Genomic DNA, 22616 nt, shown 5'->3' with positions numbered 1-22616 from the left:
ATTTATAGAAACAACATCAAAAGGCCTGAGAGTGGAGGGGATGGATGTGCTGAGCTGACCACTGGCCCCTGGATTTGTCAGGCTGGTATTTATTACAGCAGGGGAGGCGACAGCTATGTTAAGATCAAACTCAAAAGTCAACAGTGAAATTGCATCAAGGCTGGCTACTTTCAAGCAGCTTGCCAGTAATCCCTGCTCCTTCCCTCCGACAGCACCATGAGAGGGGAGAGATAAATTAGGAGGCAGCAAAATGCACCAAGAATACAGGAACAAAAAGCACATGGGTCTAGTGAAGGCTGTGATGTGGAAAATACTCACAGGGCTGAAGGCTGCTCATGGGCTGATGGCCTCAGATGTCTGGAAAAGGGTCCAGGCATCAAAGGGGAGGTGGCTGTCACCGCAGCTCAAAGTGCTGCTAATCTGACTGTTAAAAGGTGTGAGTTGTGGGCAGCTGCAGGGCTGGCCAGAGGGAAAAATAAATCGGGATGCTTAAGGGAAGAGACTGGAATGACAATTACTTTATCCTGTAAAATCTCCAGTTAGGAGTTGAAAACTTAAAGACAGAGGCCAAGCAGTAGTGAGGACCAGGAAAGGTGAAGACTTTTTGTTTTGTATTCCATAAGCTTTTCATACTAAGCAAACTTACTGCAAAACAAGCACATCAGTGGGAAAAAGCTGAAACACAGGATGCATTCTTTAAAAATTCACAGATACACATTTACAAGACTTCTTAGTGCATATTTACACTGATTATTTTGTTTTCTTTCTAGAATTAAAGCTGCCATAAACCTTCAAAGACTTAAGGGCTGTTTCAACAGCTGAATTACAAAACAGCCCGGTCACAAATTAAAAAATAAACTTGAACGGTTTAAATAAAGAGGGAAAAAAAAATCCATGTGATTCACTTCAGTATAGACTTCTACAGGAAAGATCATTCTCTTGCCACACTGTCTATGGTTGTGAAATGTTAAATTTTCGTATTTTAATTTATCCTTGGGTATTTTGGATCATAAAGAGAAGCAGCTGACTGGGCCCCTGTTAGACCACAACCCAGTTGAGAGGGAAACTGCTTGAAACCATTTGCCCCCCAAAAACTCTCCAAGATGATGGTGGTGGAAGCCAGATTCCAAAACCAACTTAGAAGAAGATCTTTTTGAAAAGAAATGTATTTTCTTCATAAATACAGTACAATTACATTTTACAATGTCTTTTTACTTCCTAGACATAAAACCACTAACTTTTACAAAAGAGTTCCTATACAAATACATGAAAAGAGACCCCCCCCTCTCCCCACAGCCCCCTGTCCCCCCACCCCTGGCACGGAGCAAACCCACAGGCAGCACAGTGAATCCCAGGATAAGCTGTGCCAGCCCTAGGCAGAGGAAGCCCAGTTATCCCAGGGTTTTCCTGCCCTGAGCACCCCGGGTTTGTCTCGGTGGGAAGAGCCCTTGGTCCGGCCGGGAGTCACCACGGGTGTCACACGTCCCACGCGCTGCTGGCCCCGCCGGGGGCTCCTGGAGCAGGAGGTGTCCTTGGAAATGGGTCTGGCCTAAAACTCTGCAAGTCCCCCCAACTCAGACAGCCCCAAAAACCGAAGTGAAGGCGATGCTCAGCTTTCAGCACAGACCACACGGGCAGAACTTCAGCCCCACCACGCCTGGTGACCTCCGTGTCCCCCTGCAGAACCCTGAGGAGCAACTCACACACCCCCTTGAGTCCTCAGGCACAAAAGTGCTGCTCCAGACTGCCCAGGAGCTGCCAGGTAGGAGCTGTTTAATTTGATATCAGCATTGGGCCAGGTGGAACAAAAATCTCTGGATCTCAGGCAGTTCCCCAAGCAATCAAACCACAAAGGAACTGCCCAAGGGAAGGACTTGGGAGTTTGGCCATTCTGTAAGCAGTGAAAGGAAAGAGGAAAAATAACTAAACTTCATTTTCTTGTTTTGCTCTACAAAGAAGAATATGTGGCTTTCTTTATAAAAGCTACAATTCTGCTTCTAATACCCGAGTTTAAGAAAAACTCTTAGTCTAAAATTTTGGTTTGCAAAGGTCATTGCAATCATTGTTAAAAACCACTTTCTACTAGAAATAAGCTCTACAGAAGGCAAAGGAACTAGGTGTGCAGTTTGTCTCCTTAAAGCAGTTTCTGTTTTAAAAACAAAATAAAACTCTGTACAGAGACTGAAGACTATAGTACACATCTTCCTCAAAGCGAGCAGCTCGTTTACATTCACATCAGGATGGCTCTGAGGAAGCTCCAGGGGAAGAATACATTCCTGATGGCTCCTGTTTGTCAGCAGAGGAAAATGACCTCCAACTTCCACAGCAAATTTTTGGGGTTTTTGCTTTTTTGGAAGAAATCAAAATTACAAAATAGGGCAAAGATCCTGACCTAAGCAGTGTAAAACTGCATCATCTTCTTCCAAAATTATTTCCATGGGCAAGGAACTGCCAAGACTCCTGCAATCCTGATGGTTCAGACTGTCAGAGACAGCCTGGCTTCCATTTCTGGAGGAAATAGTTGCTGTATTTTATTCACAAAAAGCTATCGTGTCCTTTTTGATTTGTAAAAATAAATTACAGTGGCACTCCATTCGAAAGCAGTGAGCTGCAAGGAGGATAAACCAATTATTTTCACCTGAACAGCCAATACTGATCAGGGAAAACCAGTTTTCTGAAAGAGGTTTTATCTGTAGAAGATTCACATTTTCCCAGACATTTTAGAATTAATGTGAATCAAGTGAGTTGTAACTGTTTTTTTAGAGCCCTACAGTTGTAAAACTTCTTTCCAGCTGCTGAGAAGTATTTGTAAAGATGGAATATAACTTTTCCTGACTCTAAAAGAAAAGCATTCAAACATTTCTCCCCCCCCCTCACAAAGACACTCAATGGCATTTGATTTCCCTTGTTGCTTATTTTGAGCCAACCCACAAGATATAATATCAATGTTTATGCTGAAATGGCAGAAAGATGGACACCTTGAGCTAATGAGAAAAGCTGCATTTTCAACAACTGCAGAAGAGGAAGAGAAATCACTTCAAATCATCCAGGGTGGGCATTACTTCATAAAATGGGATGGAATTAAGCCAAGAGAAATAAAAGCAAGACATTCTCAGGGATGAGAATGAAGTGGCTGTGGACAGTGTGCCTGGAAAAGAGTGGGGAATGGTTCAGAGGGAAGGAAGGTCTGGAACTGTCTGGGAAGATTTGTCCCATGTGGCAGAGTCAGGCAAAGCCTTGCAGTGCAGCTCTGCAGTGCCTGGAGCTGGGCTGATGGAAGGGGTTTGTGCCTGGCCGGGCTGCACTCACCCAGTGCATCTCCTACCCCACTCTTTGCCATCTCTGCCTTCTGCAGGACTGGGAATATGGCCTGGAGAACCCTGACCAGCAGCAAATCTGCTAGAAACAATGAGAAGTGTTTTCCTTGGATTTTAAGTGATTATTGTCAGAAGGAAAACTCAGGGCTGGCCTTTAGGCACCACCTGTGCAGAGAGAGAGGCACCTCCTCTCCCCTCCTGTGATCCTGTGATCCCTGTTGGACTGGTAAGGCCATTTCAATTGGACACTGCAGCAGTAGTGTCAAACAGCAATTAAAGACATTCACTAACTCTGTGACAATTAGTTGCTGGATTTCCTTATTTCTGGGGTGAAACGATCTGAAATGAAAATTTTGCTACTCTAATGCTGCACAGAAAGCTGAAACTAGCCAGGTTCGCAGTGTGTGACCACTGGGTAATTAAATATTTTAACATTCAAGTACAAAAATAAAAAAAAAGTAGTTTTTAACAGAAATTAATATTGAAGTGTTTTAATAAAATGCAAAGACAGTAACAAAGAAATACTTCTATTGGTCTTAATCTCTCCTTATAGTTTCTGTAACCAAAGCACTGCTGCATCTGTGCTAGTTCCCAAAAATCTGGAAGTGAACCTCATGACTTAAACACGTAACTGTCTTCTGTAATGCCTCTGGGACTTTAAGCTGCTCTCTCCACTCAGATGAATTAAAGAACTATTTTGGAAGGAGAGAATCTGCCATCTAAACCTTTGCATAGAGCTTCTCTTTAAAGCTCTACCTCTGAGGCTTTGCTATATGAAAAAGAATCCAGTCTCTCCAGAAAGGAGGGACATACAAAGTTGAAGGGCATTTGAAATACAGAAAAGGCTGCTACAGAGAAAGATCTCCACAGATGCAGTAGATTAAGCTGCTAACTCTGAAAAACAACAGGGCTTCCCACTTGAACTATGGTAAATTTGGAGTAGTTTCACTAAAGCCAATGGAATTACAATGTCAGAAATCTGATCTAACAGATCAGGGCTGGGCCTGTAAATTCTTCTTATTAATTTATGTAAAACATGAATGCAATATATTATTTACTATCCACTGTACAAATTATTGAAAAAGTACTTAAGTATAAAAGTGTGGCAAATCTTGCAAAAAGAACTACAAATATGAAATGCGACATTAATCACCGGAGTCACTTGTTTTAATATAGAAATAATAAAGAAAGAAATTTGGGAAGTAAAAAAAAAAAATGTTACCACACTGAAAATGGAAACCTTTTCAGCCTAGGAACATGAAATACCTATTCTGAGTTCTTACACTGAGAAGAAAGAGGAAGTGAAAGGGAAATCTCCCTTGATCACAGCTCAGATTTATAAAAGCTTCCCAGAACACCTGTATTCTACAACCATTAAGTGATGCTCACAACGATGTCCCTGGTTCTGAGGCCATTTTAAGGCCATTAAGCTCACCTTACTACATTCAAGCTAGACATGTAACCAGCACCTGTGAGAGCAGGTACTTCTGCTTAAGAGACTTTAAAAACACTGAAATGAAATATCAGATGTAGTGCACCTAAGTTCTAGTATTTTTCTGCAGATGTTATCAGATCCAGTATTTAAAAAATAAAGGGGAAAACTTTCAAAGAACAACTGTTACGGGTTTTTTATAATTTAGAACAAATTATAAATTAACCTGTCCAAACTTTTGAGACATAATATACAAGAGCAAACAGCTGAGTGTTCTTTTATTACTCAGGTACTACATTTTTTTTCCCAACAAAAATGTCTTTTAAAAATTTCTTGCTACTGTTATCCCAGCTTAGATCCTGGTACAGCCTTTCAGATGAGGTATTCTACCATCTCTCCATCTGGGAGGTCCTGCCCCACAGTCTGAACAGGGGCTTTTCTTTCAAGAGTGCTGGAGTGGAAGAGTGGCCCATCTATGTGATGAGGAAAAACAAGAGACAAGACAATTAAAGGTGTAACTTCATTGAGGTTAGAAATATGACATTAACATTTTAAGTCATCTTGTATCATTGCCCAGGAGAGCTAATAATTTTTTTAGTTTTAAAAAATTCAATTCCCACATATGCAGCCAGACATAAAGCTATTTTATCAAATTCCATTTGGGTACTTCCCACTGATACACAATTCCACATAAAACTGGAGTGACTGCATTTAAACCAATGCAGTCAGGGTAGATTTTCACCACCAGACCTGTTCTCCCTCGATATCCATTAAACAGCACAGCATGGGCAGGAGGCAGAGCCCAGCCAAATGCTCTCTGCCATAAAGAACAACAGCATTGTAATGTGTCTGTAAGGAGAAGAGGCAAGGTTGTGTAATCTGCATTGACTTGGCAGAGCAGGCTGGAAAATGAGCAGCTCTTGCCAGCTGGGAGCTCTGTGGGAAGCAAATTCAGCTCCTGTGACACTCACTGTCAACTGGATCTCCAAGGCTGAAGTTGGTCCTGTGACTGGGAAGGTACCAAGACAACTTTATTGTGATAGCTCCCTCTCCTGCTTCTCCCTCCCCCTCTCTGAGTCCACCTGGCTTTGGATGCCCACTCAATGCAATGGCCAGTTGGAAGAGCCCATTTTCATGTGTTTAAACCCCACATCCTACTCACAAACTTACTTCAGAGAAGACACTGACTCAGAGACTGCCCAGGGATTTGCATCTCCCTGTTCTCAATTCTCAGATCCTGCTGCACCTCCCTACCCAGTGTGCCCACGCTTATGCTACCACTCTCCAAGCTTTTGTTTTCCTTCAGAGCATTTGAGACCACTCAGAACACCGTCACACTTGTCCCTGAAATCCACTTGTCCTCACAAAAACTAACCCAAGTTTGCCTGGATGGAGAAAGGGATGTCAGGGCTGCTCCATGGATGGGGAGTGGGTGGCAGGGCCCCCCTCAGGACTGGGGCTGAGCTCTGTTACCTGTTTTCTCTGCACTGTAGGTCAGGTTGGTGCTGGGGAGTCGTGCTGGGGTGGGAGCTGCAGGGGAAGGAGCAGCTTTGCCCTGCTCACTGCCCCGGTCTGTCTGGGTGCTGCAGTCTCTGCTGCCTGTCTTCGAGTGGGCCGACAGCAACGGCGTGGAGGGAAGGACAGGAGAAGGGGTGGAGGGGATGGATTCGGAGCGATATTCTGTTCCCAGCAGAACACCTGTGTGGGAAAAGGGAAGGAAATGTCACCATCACAGAAAACTAACTGCTATCAGCTCTGCACCACTCTGCACTGCTTGCTCCAGGACCTGGAAAGTGCTCCCTCCCTCAAGAGGCCGCACTGGTTTGCCTTTCCCTTTCCACAGCACCTTCCACCCCTGGGTGCTGAAGTACCTGAGGAATAGCAGTGTCCCCATGTTGCTGCTTGCAGGTGGGCACTGATCTACACACTCTGAAATCACCTGCAACAGGTTCTCATTTACATTTCAGGGGTTTTTACTCTCAGTTTTGGGCCTAACTTCTCCCAGGGGAAAAAAAAATCATCTGGGATTTGCTTTGTTACAACTCCATTTCTCAGAACAAAGCTGTCGAGCCATTCCAGACAGGAGTCATGTTGGTGCAGGCACAACACTACAGGATAGAAATCATGATTAGAATCTCTGCTCCAATTCAAGGAGACTTTACACCTTCAGCCAGCTGTAACACCCAGCTGAAAGCAAGTGCTTGGGAACCCTGAAAACTGTATCCCAGACATCCCTAAAGTCAGGTGCCAAAGTGGGAATAGAGGCTTATATATTTAATGGCAGAGCCTGAGTATCAGGAGTCACTATTCCCAAAAGTGATTAAAATAAGCAGCTATTTCAAATGTGTCTCATCTTGCAGCCAGCTTTACTGTAATTAAACAGTCTGTCTGTCCAACACACCCCCCTCCAAGCAGTGACTCCTGTATCAGAATTGCCACTGGTATTTGGAAATTACCCAGGCTGCCCTTCCAGCTCTTGTCTTCCCTCTTCTCCTCCAGGATGGGGGTGCTGCTCAGCGTTGAGGAGTGGGACAGCAAGCCCGAGCCAGCGTTGGAGATGGACATGAGGGACTTGGCAGGTCTCATGGAGGAGAGCTGCTCTGTCTTGCCGGGCTCCTTGCGGGAGCGCTGCTGCAGCACTTTGATCATGGCATCCTTCTCGATGATCTGAGCGTGCAGGGTCTTAATTCTTTGGGGGAAGGAAAAAGAACAGTTTAAGTGTCTCCCATCTCCCTGGACTGAGGCCTCAGTGTCCCCATGGCTGTGACTAGGACTCCCTTAGGCATTTGGGGAGGTGGAGGGAGGATGCCAGGACATTGTCCTGGGCACTGGCTGCTCTCTGACCCACAGAGCAGATCATGTGAGAGAGTGCACTGACACACCCACCCACCTCTGGCTACTGGAAACTGCTCTAAACAGCCATGGAAGGAGCTCTGAGACAAACCTGAGAGTTATGGGCACAACATGGAACCAACAGAAGGAATTAACACACTTTGGGGAGACTGCACTGGGCCTAACCCCAGAGAAAACAGCTCTGTGAGCCTGTTAAGGGGCAGCTGGAGCCTGGGGTCTGATGAAGATGCCCTGAAGAGAGAACAGGAACAAGCTAGATGCAAAAAATCTAAGACGAGACTTTTTTGCATTAGCCTTCAGTATCAAGACAGGTTTTGGATTGCTATGTGGGTACTTCCTTGGCCAAATGAGCGTCTGGCACTCAACATCCCTGCTGCTGGTGAAGACACAAGAATTTCTGGTTCTGAGGCGTCTACCCAGGCAGTTAATTTCAAATCCCCATCCCAAAGAAGCCAGATAGGACCAAACTGCACTTCACCTTCCCTCCATGTCGAGACATCTCCTGTTGGCCAGCAGGATCTCCTCCTCCTCCTTCTGGATGCGAGCTTCCAGCGAGGTGTCGTAGCTGGGGTTGGGCGAGTGGCTGATCACTGTCGTGTCCCTGGAACAAGGACAGCAGATGAAGACCTGCTAAGTTTGCTGCTTTCCCCCCAGCAGCACAAAAATACTGCTCAAATGTAACAAACAAGAATATCCCACTTTTTTGAGTTTAAGCTGGCTCAGTGTCTTCCAAAAATCCAACTCCCAACTTCATTTGTGTCCTAATGAAGAAGGATTGCAAAAACATGCAGACCATTACAACAACCTCCTGTCCATCTCAGGCCAGTCCCTCATCTAAACAGAGTCACTGCACTACTGTAAACTGATCAACGAGGCAAATCCAAGGACACAGGGAGGGGAAAGGAACACCAGGCACTTTTCTTCAACTTCAGTTAAAAAGCTTTTTCCCTTCCCCTTCCAACAGTATCATACAGGGATGTGAATATCAAAGGGAACGAGGCATGGAAGTTTCTTAAGCGATCCTAAGCAGCTAGGTCCAAAAAATTTGGAATAGGGTGAAAAGAGTTTCAGACTGATTCCATATAGTGCCTGAAGTTAACCTTGTGATAGTTGGTCAGTCCACTAACCAAATAATGAGTATTTCATCCTACTTGTGAATGTGGAAGGGCATGAGGAGATCATTCACCAAAGAAACCCAATCTGACCCAGTTCCTGCCGGGCCTCTAAAGCATCCTTCCTGCAACCTCAGCTTCCCAAGGGATGCCAGTTTCCACTGTTAAAGAAAAGGGAAAGAAATCTGGACAGTGTAGATGAGGTTGCCACTGGCATTAGTGGAATCTAGATGGAAATGGAAAAGCAGAGGCTCTTTCCTGACTGGGCAACATTCTTGTTCATTTAATGAAACCTGAGCAGGCCTAACACATCCCCTCCCACTCCATGATAAACAATAGACCAGGCCCCAACTTATCAGCCCACACTGAAAATATAACATGGCCTCTAAGCACAAGCAGCAGCAGGAGCCTTTAGGGAATCTCTGGGGAGGTGGAAAACAGTGCACAAGAAGCATCAATACCCTAAAATAACAGCTTGCTCCTGGAGCAAGATAAGATAAGTCTTTAAACGCTAACACAGCAGATCTGCAACTTCACCCCTGTAATTCCAGTGTGATCTTACAAGCTGGGAAGCCAGTTGTGATAACATCCCTATCTGGATCTGGCTCATGAAACAATCTACAGTAAAATCTGCTGTCCAGAACCATAAACTAGTGAGCAATGCAATTATATGCAAGCAAGGCCTAATGCTAAGGAGTTGCACTCCAGTAACAGCTCTTGTTTACCAACCAGCTGAGGCACTCGGGCCTATTTACAGCCGTAAGAAGTGTTTCTGTACAGTTGTCTTGGAATGGGACCTTGTTACCAAATTTCAGACACCCTTCCCACCCCCACAAGCAGTGCTCTCCATACAGAGCAGAATGTTTTGAGCAGAATTTCCTACTAGATGCTTCTGGTTAGTAACCAGACAATACCACAAAGTAATTTGCAAAAACATTCTGGAGAACAAGGAAGCCATTCAGGGTGAATGATGTGAATCACCAAGCTCACCCCATCTCACATGACTTCAGCAAGGATGGATTCCTGTTTTTAAAATTAAAAACCCCCCAAGCCTCTTCTCCTTTGAATCAACAGCTTCCAGGAATGGCTCAGAACAATTCTAGTCTGGAAAACGGCTCCTGCATGTGGAGGAATCCTCCCCTGGAAAAATGTTTCTAATTGTTGGCAATTGCACAGCTCCCAGGAAGAGCAGCCAAGCTCCACTTGCTTGCAGAGGTCTGAGGAGTTGTTCAGACCACAGGGCAAGCGATCGCGGGAGGGTGGCATGACAACATTCCTGGGTGGGAAATATGACATTCAACTGGAAAAAGAAAATAATCCCAGTACTGTGAAAAGTCCCATTTACCTCTGAGCAGCCACAGTCGCAGCTGCATCCAAAGCAAACTGTCTCATCACACTTTCCTCCAGGTACTTCTGTTCCCACTTGGTCATGTCAGCTTCCAGAGCAAGGATCCTCTCTTCCTTCTCACGCAGCAGCTCCATGAGCGCCGTGGCGTTGTACTCGGAGACGTTGGCAGCTTGAGATGTGCCCTGACGCTGATTCCCAAGAGGGAAAAACCAAACCAAACAAAAATAGAAGTCTCAGGATGCAGCTGTAAGGCTCAGGGTTGGCTGGTTTGCTTTTTGTCACTGGTTTGACACAAGAATCCCCCCAGAGGGAAATGCAGTGGCTTTATGCTGTGTTGGGCAGACTAAGGAGAAAATACCCGAGATGGAAAATACTCCTCCCAAGGCCTTTTTTCCATGTCCAAAGCCCCAAATATGCATCCCAGAGCTAGACTGTGCTATACAGGTGTGACGTGCACAGCCCTTCCACAACGCCTGAAGTAACACAGACTGACTCCCAAGTGTTCAGCAAGGCACTGACTAGTATCATCCCTTCCAAAAAAATACATCCTAAATATTTTTAAAGCATTTGGTTATTAAATTTATATGATCAGTGTATAGCTGGGGATTGAAATACTCCAGTGCTAAAGCAAGATTTGGAAGGCAGGCAGTGCTCTCTTTCAAAGTAAGGAAGAGTGGAGGTTTGTTCAAATAACAGTTCAAGGAATAAAAATTCCAGTTTCATATGGAAGTCTCATGTGGAATTAGCAAGACATTTGACTTGAAAAACAAAATAAATGGTTTAAAGGAATAGAAATTGGGCTATTTTATGCTGAACTCAGGATTTTCAACCATGACAAGAAAGCAATGTTTTGTGTTGACTCAGGCTCAGCTTGAGGTTTAGAGTACCTGATCTTCCAAAGGTGTAACAGAAATGTTTATCAAACTACTGTAACTCCTACTAAAACCAATGCAAAACCCCAAGATTTAAATTTCTATTCCTATGCAGAGATGGAAGTTAGGGGATAAAAGTAACCTGAAACTAAATGTGATTTAGAACACAGGCCTGCATCCTATGTCCAGTAAAAATCAGAGACCTGACAGTTCACCTGTGTTTGACAGAGGCTGAAGTAAAACTAAAACTCCACGTCCAATTCATAACACACCTGCATAATCTACTTCTCATTCATTCTTTTCGCTGAAAAAGACTCATAATGTAATTGCAATATAGTCTATGTGAAACTCCCATACATTTCCATCAACTGCATTTATGGAATTGGCTTTGATGGTTTAGTCTTGTGTGCTTTTTTTAAATGCAAAAGGTTTTTGAAGGCCCTCTTTTCAGGACAGTTGTTAATGAATTTTATATAAAATCCCAAATGGTGAACACGATTTTAAAATAATTTCAGATAATATAACCATATTATTTAAAGATAAACCAGCATGTAGCTATGAGGCTATTTCTACACCTTGTCACTGGATAGATCCCCTATTGCTCCTTGCCTAAATCCTCTGGTTGAAACAGAATCAAATCACGTAAAAGCAATACAATGGCCAGCAAATCCATGACTCTAACTAGTGAAAAAGAAGTTTTTTAACAACACAAGATGAAAAACCCCAGTGCCTTTCTCTTCTGTGTGGTGCAGGGTGCAATCCTACAGGGATCCCAGGGGCAGGGGGTACCTGCTGCATGCGGAGAGATTCCAGCTCCCTCTCCAGCCGGGTGCGCAGCCTGTGCTCCAGCTGCTCCCTCTTCTCACACGCTGCCTGCAGCTGAACCAAGGCCTGCTGCATCTTCTCCACCTTCTCAACATAGACCTGCTTCTTCTTCAGCTGAACAAAGGAAGAAAAGGCAACATAAATAACGAGAATGAGCGAGTGAACTTCAGGCTTTGCCACCAGCCAGGAAGAAGATGTCCAGGTGACTTCCAGAACCTGAAGGGAGCCCACAAGAAAGATGGAGAGAGACTATTTGCAAGGGCTTGGAGTGACAGGACAAGGAGGAATGGCTTCCCACTGACAAGAAGTCAGGCTTAGAGGGGATATTGGGAGGAATTCTCCCCTGTGAGGGCCATGAGGCCCTGGCACAGGGTGCCCAGAGAAGCTGTGGCTGCCCCTGGATTCCTGGAAGTGTCCCAGGCCAGGCTGGATGGGGCTCAGAGCAACCTGGGATACAGGAAGGTGTCCCGATGGCAGAGAGCTGGAACTGGATGATCTTTAAAGTCCCTTCCAACTCAAACTATTCCATGATTCATGACTGCTGTCAGTGGGCCCTGGCCTCCTGCTCTGGACTGGACACTCAGGATGTTACAGCTCTGTCCCATCTCTGCTTTCCTGCTGGGTGTATTTGCCCTTTTTGTCCTCAGTGACCCCATGGTAACGATGGGGAAACAGAGGAAATTATCTGTTGCAAATGTCTGAGAGCAGCAATGGACTAGAAAGGGCACTAGGGACTGAAATAGTGTTTGAGTAACTTGACACACGTTTCCAAGGTAACTGCAGCAGTGTTTAGAGCTGGTCCACAAGCTGGCAACACTCTCAGTGCAATATTGAAAATTGCTGGCAGCATTTTTACAAGATTAAGCAGAAACGGAATCAAAATTTGTAGGATCCTATTGCAATCCCATCACAAAAATATAATAGGATCAAAGCACACACCAGCCATGGCCCAGGCTCTCCCCATGCCAGGTTTATCCCACCAGTCTGGACACTCTTCTTGGCCTGACAGGTCCTGCTTTGTTCCTGCCACTGCCCTTCCATCCTCCTCCATCGTTCATCCTGCAAACCAAGCTGCCACCCTGCCTCACAAGAAGCAACAAAAACTGCCACACTGAGCCTCCCAGTAATTGTCTTAGCAAGGTTAATCCACAGTTTAGGCAGAAAAAACCAAAACTTAAATACGGATGAAAATTTTAAAAAATAATAAAACATACCCAGAGCCCAGCTCTACTCAAATATAGGGAATACTGCATACCTGTGTGCATTATTTTCTGTTAAGGAAAAGAATAACAATTGCAATTAGCTGGCCCTGTGCAGCAAATCTGGGGCACTGCTTTTGTAGCTCTGATTGTCATAAACCCTGAAATACAAAAATAGCAGGAAGAAGGCAACTTTTCCCAACAGTCAGAGCCAAAGTTCTAGAGAAGCACCACAATGCAAAACACAGACTCCCTTATGTGAGTTCAAAGAGCTGTTCTACAGCTTCATGGAAGAAAAGTCCACTGAGGGAAATTAAAGACAAAAGACACCACTTTTGGCTCAGGAAGTCCTTCTTGGAAGCGGAAAGTATTCTGGGAAAGTATCACTGCTCGTTGGCCCCATTCTGACAGTGTTCCCTAGGAATCTGCTCTCCGTTTCAGCAGACACAGGATACTTTGATCTGAACATGAGCTGTTCTCACATCGCACCTTTGTTCCAAAAAGGTCTTATCATGTGTTTCTTAAAAAATTTTCCTTTTTCTCACTCCTGTTCCTTCAGGCAATGCAAAGAGCAGGGAGAGAAAAATCTCCAAACGCTATTAATCCCAGACATAGTATCCTTTTCTTCTCTCCATAAAGTCAGCAGGCATCTAATCTCACAGCGTGAACATTGCTGCCTTAGAAGATTTTCCCCAAACAAGAATTTTATAATAAAAGTTACAATAAACAGTGAGCAATCCAGCCAAAGGACTTCCCACCAGTGCATGTACAGTAGAAAGGTATTTTTATTCTTTGATTGCTCAAGATTTCAAGCTTGTTTGGAATGGGAGGGATGAGAACATTTTAATATAGTTTAATATCCACTGCTGCTCTGCAGAAAATTAATAAAGATGTTATACTTAATAAATCTTTTTATTCCATACCATTGTGCTTGGTAACACCAATTTAAGGTTTCTCAGACTCCACTGAAGTATGGATTAATGCAGCAGTTTTAAACTTAGATTAACAACAGCTCAAAGGAGCCAAAAGGGATAACCTATAGGCTCAGCAGCAGAACCCAGACATGGAGAGACTCAGTATCTTGGGTTTTGACCTGGACAAGAGTGAGGAACAACCTGATAAGCTCACTAGCAGTGAAATATCATGCATCGAGCTGAAAAATAATCTCTTCAAAACCAGCTCTCCTCCCTCTCTCTTCTTTATAAAAGAAATTAAGGATGAGGTGATGGACATTTGGTCTCTTATTACCTACTATGAAGCATTTAAACTTCTAAGAAGTTTTTTAACACACAGGCAAAATCCTGCAAAAGCAGCCACCGACAACATTTTACAGTTCCACAATTAACAAACCTGAGTATGCATATGTGTGGATTAACGTTCTGGCCCACATTCAAAGAATACCAAGAGCCCAGCCAAAAAGCAGAATTAGGACACAGAAATTCCACTGAAACATTCACTTTGAACGTGCTCCCATCAGCCAAACCTGCAGGTGAAAAGTTGCAACACAAGCTGTTGCCCAACTTCCCAGCACTGCCTGCACACGCCTGACTCAGGCACCAGACCCAACGTACAGGCACAGCTTGTTCAGTGGCTTTGCAGAAAGACAACATTTTTTTCTCCCTTTACAAGATGCACTTCATCTTCCAGCATCAGGGAGAATTAGGAATATTGGAAGATTTCGGGCTGGTGTGTGTATTCTTTTCAACAGCTTAAAAGCAGAATTAGTTCACGAATTCCTCAAATAATGTTCAGGTTTTTGGAACCCACGTGTTCAGTAAGCTTTAAAGGCAGGGATGTGCTCCAGACAACTCAACTTTCCTAATGTCCTTTGTCAGAACTATCCTTTATCTATAAGATAGTTTCATTTCATGTACTTGCTGCCTTCAGTTAAGTCACTGCATGTTTTGGCACTCTCATTCATTTCCAGCTCTGCCACTCTGCTACCGCAAGTATTTGTGAGAAAAATTTACTTTTCTGTTATTCTTCACAAGTGGTGGAAGGGAAATCTCAATGTATAAATTTTTGGTTTTCATGTCTCTGACTTGATCTGAACTCTCAATGTAAAGAGGATCAGGAATGATTCTTCCAAGCACAGAGGGATTTCATTACCAGAAATCGGGAGTATGATCTTGTTTTCCTAAGACAGGAATTGGAAACAATTTCCTGAGTATTGCCAGGGTGCTGAAGACATAACTAAGATGGGAAGAAGGTAAAAAAAGCCAGCGTGCTGAGGCTTGTTCTTGGTCATTTGCCATGGATTCCCACCCTCTTTTGCCCAGCAAAGAATCAAAACTGGCTGTGCAGTGCCAAGGGCCACAGGAACATCTACCAGGGCAGAGATGGCATCAAAGGATGCAGGAATTCTCTCTTTTGCATCAGGCCTTGCAGTGAACACGTGCTCTAGATAAGAGCTCATTCCTGAAGCTTTACAAGGATGCAGTCACACCCTTCGGTATGTAATTTTAAGTAAATATGACAAGATAGTAATTTTCCTTTTGATGGTACAGCATTTAACTAAGAAGCAAGCTCATGTTCACATCATGTATCGTAACTGCTTTGCCTCCAAGGGTGCTCTGAAAATGCAGAGCATTTTGCTAATGAGAATATCTTTATTATAACACCTATTTACGATGTAAGGTCTCACATAACCTCAGTGCATGTCTGGAAGCACAGCACAGCACTGCAGGATGACTGTATCCATTCCCAGCATTTCCTACAGCACAATTTTAATAATGTCCTTATCGTCTCCAGGTCAATCCCTGACTGCTTTGGAAAATGTCCTAACCAAGCATCAGAGGTCAGGCTGTAATTTTATCAACAAAATTTTCTAACTAAACCAATGTAAACAGGAGCAGTCACTCTCCAGTTGCCATTCACTACAAAGTTTACGTAAATTCTGCAACAGGACTGAGGACAAGACAAATAAAGATGACCAGGACTGGCCTGGGCTCTGCAGAAATTCAGTGCACAAAGAACAAAGCAATGCAGGGAATACCCCTGAAAGATTCCCTGGCTGCTTGATCAGGTATTTCCATCTTCATTTAATTTCTCCCCTCCCTTGGCATGCCCTTGCATGGTCTAAAATCAATGGCTAAAGACAAAGTTTTCCTCTCAGAAACAGGGGTATTTGATTATTACTACAAGTGTCCAGCAGAAAGGAGATTAACATCCTAAAAGCCAAACAAATCCTGCTCCTCCATTCACTTAGGCTTGGACAAACCATGCAATGCCTTTCAGGGATCCCAGGTCCTTGCAGAAGGAAGGCTCTGAGGAGGGCACAGAGGCCTCATGGAAAGGGAGCAGGGGCACACAGGAAAGAGGAATTTTCAGTCAGGTCACCAGGCACAAGGGAGGCTGTAACATCCTCCAACTGGAGCTGCCTGTGCAGGACAAACACAGCCCTGGACACAGCAGGTGAGGGGGAAGGATCTTCTCTCTGGAAAGAGATTCATTGCTTCCAGATGCGTTACTCAGCAAAGATTTTTTTTTTTTTCCTGGGGAAGAAGAGAAGACTTCCTGCAATGATTCAGAACGCTCCCAGGCATTTTGTCAAACCCAGCCATTACCCTCTTCATCTTGGACAGCTCCTATTTCAGCAAATTGGTAACACTCGTCAGCATCTGCTTGTCTCCCACCCACTATTTCTGATGTCTTCAAAGTCCTTTGTTTAATATATTCAGGGTGTTTTCATAACATTCTGGGTTTATCCTAAAGCTGAATCCACTCAGATGCAGCTGAAAATGTGTTTCCCCACAAGAATTTGCCTGCTATGGCAGAAATGTAGTAAAAAAAAAAAGAAAAAAAGAGACAGCAAGCACGTTTAAATCACCTCACCCTCTTGCAGTTGGAATATATTCCTCTAGGATGCCTTTGAACCCTCAGTTTGTTTGAATTCGGGCCCAACAAGGCGCCAGTGGCCTCAGCAAGAATTCCTGTTGAAACAATTTGGTAACACTATCCCCTTGCTAGGGAACAGTGCTTGTGGCATGGGAATGTCACAATGTCGTCGCCCCGTTTGTTTGTGTTAAAATAAAGTTCTAACTCTGCAGGCCACCTCTGGAAAATCACTAACAGGCAGAATATGTGAGACAGTGACATGGCAATAAAAAGGCAGTTCTGTCACAAGAATGCAGCTCATTAGAGGGAACCAGTTACAGGGAAAACAGGAAGGTTTCTCTCCTCTGCACCCAATCCATCCAGGAGTGACAAGGCATCCAAAAAGTGTCCCCTTTAGAAGCAACTCTTTCCTGAAAGGAGTATTATGTAGTTCTCAGAGTCTATGTGAAACAAAGCTGTGGAGACCAGGAGTATCTTTTTACAGACCCAGGGAAGCGACTGGAAAAAACCAGACCAGGCATCAAGCAGACAGCTCTCGTTTGGGTCTCTGTTCTGAAAGTATCTCAGGCACAGCATAAAAAGTACAACAGATGTCATTGGGAAATGCATTTTCTCACTTCCCACTGGACAGAACCTTCAGTGTTATCAGAAATAGAGCATTTTTTCTCTCCACAACAGCACAGTGGGAAATGAACACAGTATCTCAGCTGAAAGCTGCTCCATGTGGAATTCTGATGGCTGAAGGATCTTAGAACTTCTAAACACAAGCATTTTTAGAAAAGGTATTTCATTCAAACTTGTGCCCTCCCTCAGCTCCCAATTTCCACCCGTTACAGAGGTGCTCTGTCTCCTCTTCCCACTGCAAGGTGTGTGTGTGAGGATGACAAAGAGCAGGTATTTTTATCTTCCTGGTGGTTGTCACTATTCTTCAAAGCTGTCTCCTTGAGGTACTCAGTAAAAAAGTGGTTTGTAAAGCAGTGGAGCAAAGGAGTACAAGTCACACTATTATAAAAATACCACAAACTTTTCTTAAGTTGCAGTGTGGTCTTCCATGGTATGAATTAAGTAGGGTAAGCAGAAATGACCAAATTTGACCAAAAAAAAAAAAAAAAAAGTAAAACCAGTAGCACTTGTAGCCTCTGCATTCAGCAGTTGTGGTTCAAGTATTTGGCATCAAACTCCCACCTGCAACATTCCAAGTCTGGTAAGGACTGGCAGTCAGTCAGCATTTACTCAGGGTCAGGTGGGCCAGGATGGTCCTTTCTGCAAGCCCAGCAGCTCTGGCCCTGGCCCAGAGCAAAGCCCAGTTTAACTGCTCCATCTGCTGCAGGCTCTCAAGGTGTATGTGAGCAGATGTGGTGAAATCATGGGTAACCAGCCACAACCCTGCTGCCATCCCACTGGAGACTCTCACAGCAATCCATGCTCCAAAATGAGAGGTTTTCATTGCTTTAGCTCCAAATATTATTGTCACTAACTGCTTCTGACTGTGATATACATTTTTAAGCCAACATGCATTTTACCTCAAATACGTTCAATTTATGTCAAATGTATTACATGTAATGAAAATAATCTGAAGTTTTGATTTTAGAAACCACAGACCAATACTCCCCTAGAAACAATTTGAGTAAGCTGCTGATTTATGCAAAACTGTGGAACATTTACTAAAGGGAAGAACAAAAATAGAGAAGTGAAAATAGGGGTTAATAACCGTGTATCTTTATGGAGAGTAGAGAAGTAGTAAAGTTTAAATATTATATATAAAACATATACATACTTAGCAATTCTCTTCGTAGACATATTTAAGTTTGCTTTAAATATTTATGATCACTCACCCTATTTTGCACTTTGCAGAAATAAACCCCACACTATTAAAAACTGTAATGGCAGCTTGTTCTAAATTTGAAGAGCCATTTCACCCCTGCTAACAGGGGAAGCATTCTGTGAATGTCTACTTTTGCTTCCAACTGCTTCACACTATGCCTCAATATCTCCAAGATCATTCCTTTCTCCATCACATTTAACATCCCTTCATCTCTCCTTTCACTCTCTTGGATGCTAAAATCCAGTATATATAAAAACCCTCAAAGCTACACAGGTGTAGACAAGTGTCTACATTATACAGATGGGTGGTTTTGTCCAAACTGGCAATTCAAGCAAAGGGTTTTGGAAAGAATCTAAAGTTCCAATTCCAATGCAACATTTAAATTCTGTTACAGTGATATATGGCTCTCCCTAGAATGGAAATATTCTTTTTATAAAGGATCTGGTGCATATGAGGCAGGGTTACTCTGCTTAATAGGAAGCCAAAATGGAGGGGGGGGAAGAGAAAAAGCTGAAAACTTACATTACAGGAGGCAACAACATTCCCCCCCCTCAGGTCCTGAGCAAGAGAGGCTGCCAAACCTGAGTCTAAGAAACTCCACCCTCTTCTGCAGGACCAGTTTGGAAATTCCCAACACTTACAGGGACTAGTCACTCAGATTAACCCGGCAGGAATAAAGAAATGATCCACAAATTGTTCATATATCTTGGCCAGTGAATGCCACTAACTCAGAATGGTGTTCTCAGCCCCTTCTAAAAGCACCCTGAGCTTTGAGCAGCTCCTTGGCCGCCTTTCAGAGTTACCAAACAGCCTGGGGATTTGAGAACTTTCCACAATTCAACACTAATGAGGCAACAAATGCATTATAATCCTAAGTATTTCATTAAAAAGTGATTTGAGAAACCCACAGAAGTGACTCTTTACCATTTGTTTCCCCTTATTCCCTCTCACCTCTAGGAAAAAGCAGAGTTAATTCCTGCTTCCTCACTGAGACGCTTCCATATTTATCTACAGCAGGAAGGGTGGCACTTCCTGCACACCCTGGGATTCAAGCAAAGGTTGGATGCATGTGACCACAGGCCCTCTTGCAGATCATTTCACTCTGTATCAGTCTATGTGTGTTTTTTAAGCTTTCATGCAGTTTAGCCCAGCATTACTTACCTATTTCACTATTCTACATAGGCAGAAATACTTTGCCACAGCACCGAACCCAATTCTAGTAAAACAAGAGCAGTCTTTTGCAAATAAAACATACAATTATTATTACCCCTCAAGGCTTCAACTTTACTGTGAGTGAGCCAAAATTAGTGCCTACACAGAGGTTCAACCCAGCCAAGTGCTGTGTGTGCTGGCCCAGCTGATCGTAGCACCTCATCCACATTGACTCCAAGCATTTCCAAGGAAACCACAAGCATGTCCCATGTACTTGGAGTTAGTGACACATCAGACTTTTAAATAAGGTGCTGAAATTTGAATGAAAGCCAAAGAGCTCCAATACATTGCAGAATCAATGACAGAACAGTCTGAGAGCCAAAGAGAGCCATATTACATGTAAATTACCCTATAACCTAATGCTCCCTGTCCCCTGAGTGAGTGCAAGTCAGCCATGCCAGGCTAAAAGAGGTTATGACAGCAGGTAAACCCACAACAACATCCTGAATGAGCAGAGCAGATACAGGGGAGATCTAGAGGGCTTGAGGCAAGGCTTCCACGAAGATTAAAGGAAGGCCAAAAATTAAGGACACCAGGGAGAGACCCAGGAAGGTTCAGGGGAAGGGCTATTGAGGCAAATCCAGAGCTCAGAGAAGAGTAGGCTAAAACTCAGAAAGCAGCTACACCTGTAGCTGGGAGAGGAGGGTATTCACTTTCTGTTTGATCATTCCTCCTCTGTTGGTACAATGGGATCCTGAAGGGAGAGAGAACTGAAAGCAGACAAAGGGAAGGTTTGAGGAATGTCTCTGAAGGTAGCAAAATTCAGGTGGACATAGGCACAGTGCCCAGCTGAGGGTGAGGCTGAGTCCTGGTAGCCAGGGAGATGGCAGGATTGGAGAACAAATCTGCAGTGAGGAAGCGTGCTTGGTCAGGAGATTTCCTCCCAAGACTCTCCACGGAGGAAGAGTAGGAGTAAAGGAAGCAGAGGCTGGAGTGGGAAATGGGGCCTTTGAGAGGAGAGCAGTAGGCGGGAGGAAAGGACGGACACCGTGACGCAGAAGGGCAGAGAGGTGAGAGCCATGAGTGGCAGGGACAAGGCTACAAAAGAAACTGCTGTGAAAGCTGCCCAGCTAAGCAGCTCAAATGCATTATCCCCTCTTGGGAGGAAAGGGAGAGAAAACGACTAAGGTCATGCCCAGCTTATTACAAATGCTGGGCACATACTGCATATGATCTGTACTGTCCCCACACCTGGCAAGAGGACAAGCTGCATTCATCTGATATTACTTGAAAGTCCCTCCAGATCTGAATTTCTGCCAAGTTCAGGAGGTTTCCAGGCCTGAGATTTTACTTCCAGCCCACTTTTACAAATTGAAACAGAAAGAAAACAAAATATGACTGCTTAGACAAAAGCACTTCCAAGGAAATACAGATTTGTGGCTTATCTGTTTAGCTAGTCAACACAAAGCTAAGCCGATAGAAACAGCTTTGAAGAAAGCAGATTTCCTTATAACTTCCACAAGACAAATTCATTCTCACAGTCACTTTTGCTGGAACACAAGCTACCCTGATTCCTCTCTCCCAGCATCCTTACCTCCTCCTCCAGTTTCACCACCTTGGCCTGAGCGTTGTTCAAGGCCTGGTCTCGGATCTCGATGTGTCTCCGCTGGTCCTCGTTGGTGGAGCGTGCAGCAGCCAGCTCTATTTCCAGTTTCTCTTTTTCCCGCTGTGTTTCCTTGTCTATGGATAAAAAAGTGATAGTTATCAATGCACAGCACTTGTCTATGCCCAGTTTTCAGGAGTCTTTCACCCCAAGGGTGAAGGAAAGACTGCACTGGGACTCTCACAAGAGAGAGAATGCAAATCTAGTGCTAAGGGGGAAAATAAAAAGACATGGCTTTCAAGAAGAGAAGGACCTGTAACCCTGAAAAACAAGTATGGTACCTTCAAGCAACAATGTGCCACAAAGATAGTGAGAAGGAATAGAAGATGCATCACTCAGTACAGTTACTCAGATAATTTGTTGTGACTATGCAGATGGTTACTGAAACTTGGCACCTCCTCACCTGCGAGCTTTCAGTAGTGGAAAACAAACCGAGTAATTTTAATATCTCAGGCTGGGGAGAGAGATGGCAGACTTGTGTGCCTGAAAAACTTGTGCTCCTTTTCTCCACACTGACCTCCCAAACTGGAAGGCTGTTCTGTCCCTCCTCAGAGGAACATCCAGCAATTATCTTCAGAGGAGTCAGAAAAAAGTCAGCAGTGAGAACTCCTCAGTCTTCCTCTACTGCCTGTAAAAATGACCCCCTGGGCAGAAGTGAGGCACATACATCTGTTCTGTCACTGCTCAGAGCAGACCTGCCACCCCAAACACAGCAATTCATCCTTTTCTGCTGTTCTCCAGGAAGAGCTGGATGGTGTTGGAGCAGCAATGCTGAGTTGCAGGAACAGGGCACTGCCTTCATAAAAAAAATAGATAGGATAAAAATAATTGGAGACTGGAGAAATTATCACACAGGGGTGTAAGGCAAAGCCACAACACAGAGCTGATGTCCTCTGTGTATGTTGCCATTCCCAGCTCAAGCCAACCAGCTCCAAAGATAACATTAACCCACTTGCTGGATACACAACCACAGAATACTCCCTGGAGTGATCTACACCCAGCACTGATGACACCAGAGAAACTGCATTCCAGAAACCAATATCCCACGACAAAGGAATGAGGACAAGGAGTGGAAGGCTTGAAAAACAGGAACGAGGTGCTGGGTGTTAGGGCAGACTGCATATGGAGTACACAGGCCCGTTTGTGCAAGCATGTGCATAACTATATTTACAGGACCACAA

At 44.1% G+C, this 22616-nt stretch overlaps 1 protein-coding gene across 2 annotated transcripts in view; it reads right to left on the bottom strand.

The window, feature by feature from the left end:
• Positions 1-1386: 1386 nt before the first annotated feature.
• The window catches only part of AMOT (angiomotin), a 60247-nt gene continuing 39017 nt past the window's right edge, over positions 1387-22616 (bottom strand). For both annotated transcript variants that reach the window (XM_082289591.1, XM_082289592.1), the window contains exons 7-13: positions 21367-21512; positions 11724-11873; positions 10060-10250; positions 8081-8203; positions 7206-7438; positions 6223-6447; positions 1387-5222 (exon numbers count right to left, since the gene is read on the bottom strand). In XM_082289591.1, the coding sequence (XP_082145717.1) occupies positions 5122-5222; positions 6223-6447; positions 7206-7438; positions 8081-8203; positions 10060-10250; positions 11724-11873; positions 21367-21512 (1169 nt within the window). In that variant the 3' untranslated portion in view covers positions 1387-5121. The remainder of the gene's footprint in view (positions 5223-6222; positions 6448-7205; positions 7439-8080; positions 8204-10059; positions 10251-11723; positions 11874-21366; positions 21513-22616) is intronic.

Source organism: Coloeus monedula (assembly GCF_965178545.1).
Source record: "Coloeus monedula genome assembly, chromosome: 12".
In the NCBI taxonomy this organism is placed as follows: Eukaryota; Metazoa; Chordata; class Aves; order Passeriformes; family Corvidae; genus Coloeus; species Coloeus monedula.
The sequence above is the reverse complement of the archived record's forward strand: the minus strand, read 5'-3'. Positions and strand labels throughout refer to the sequence as shown.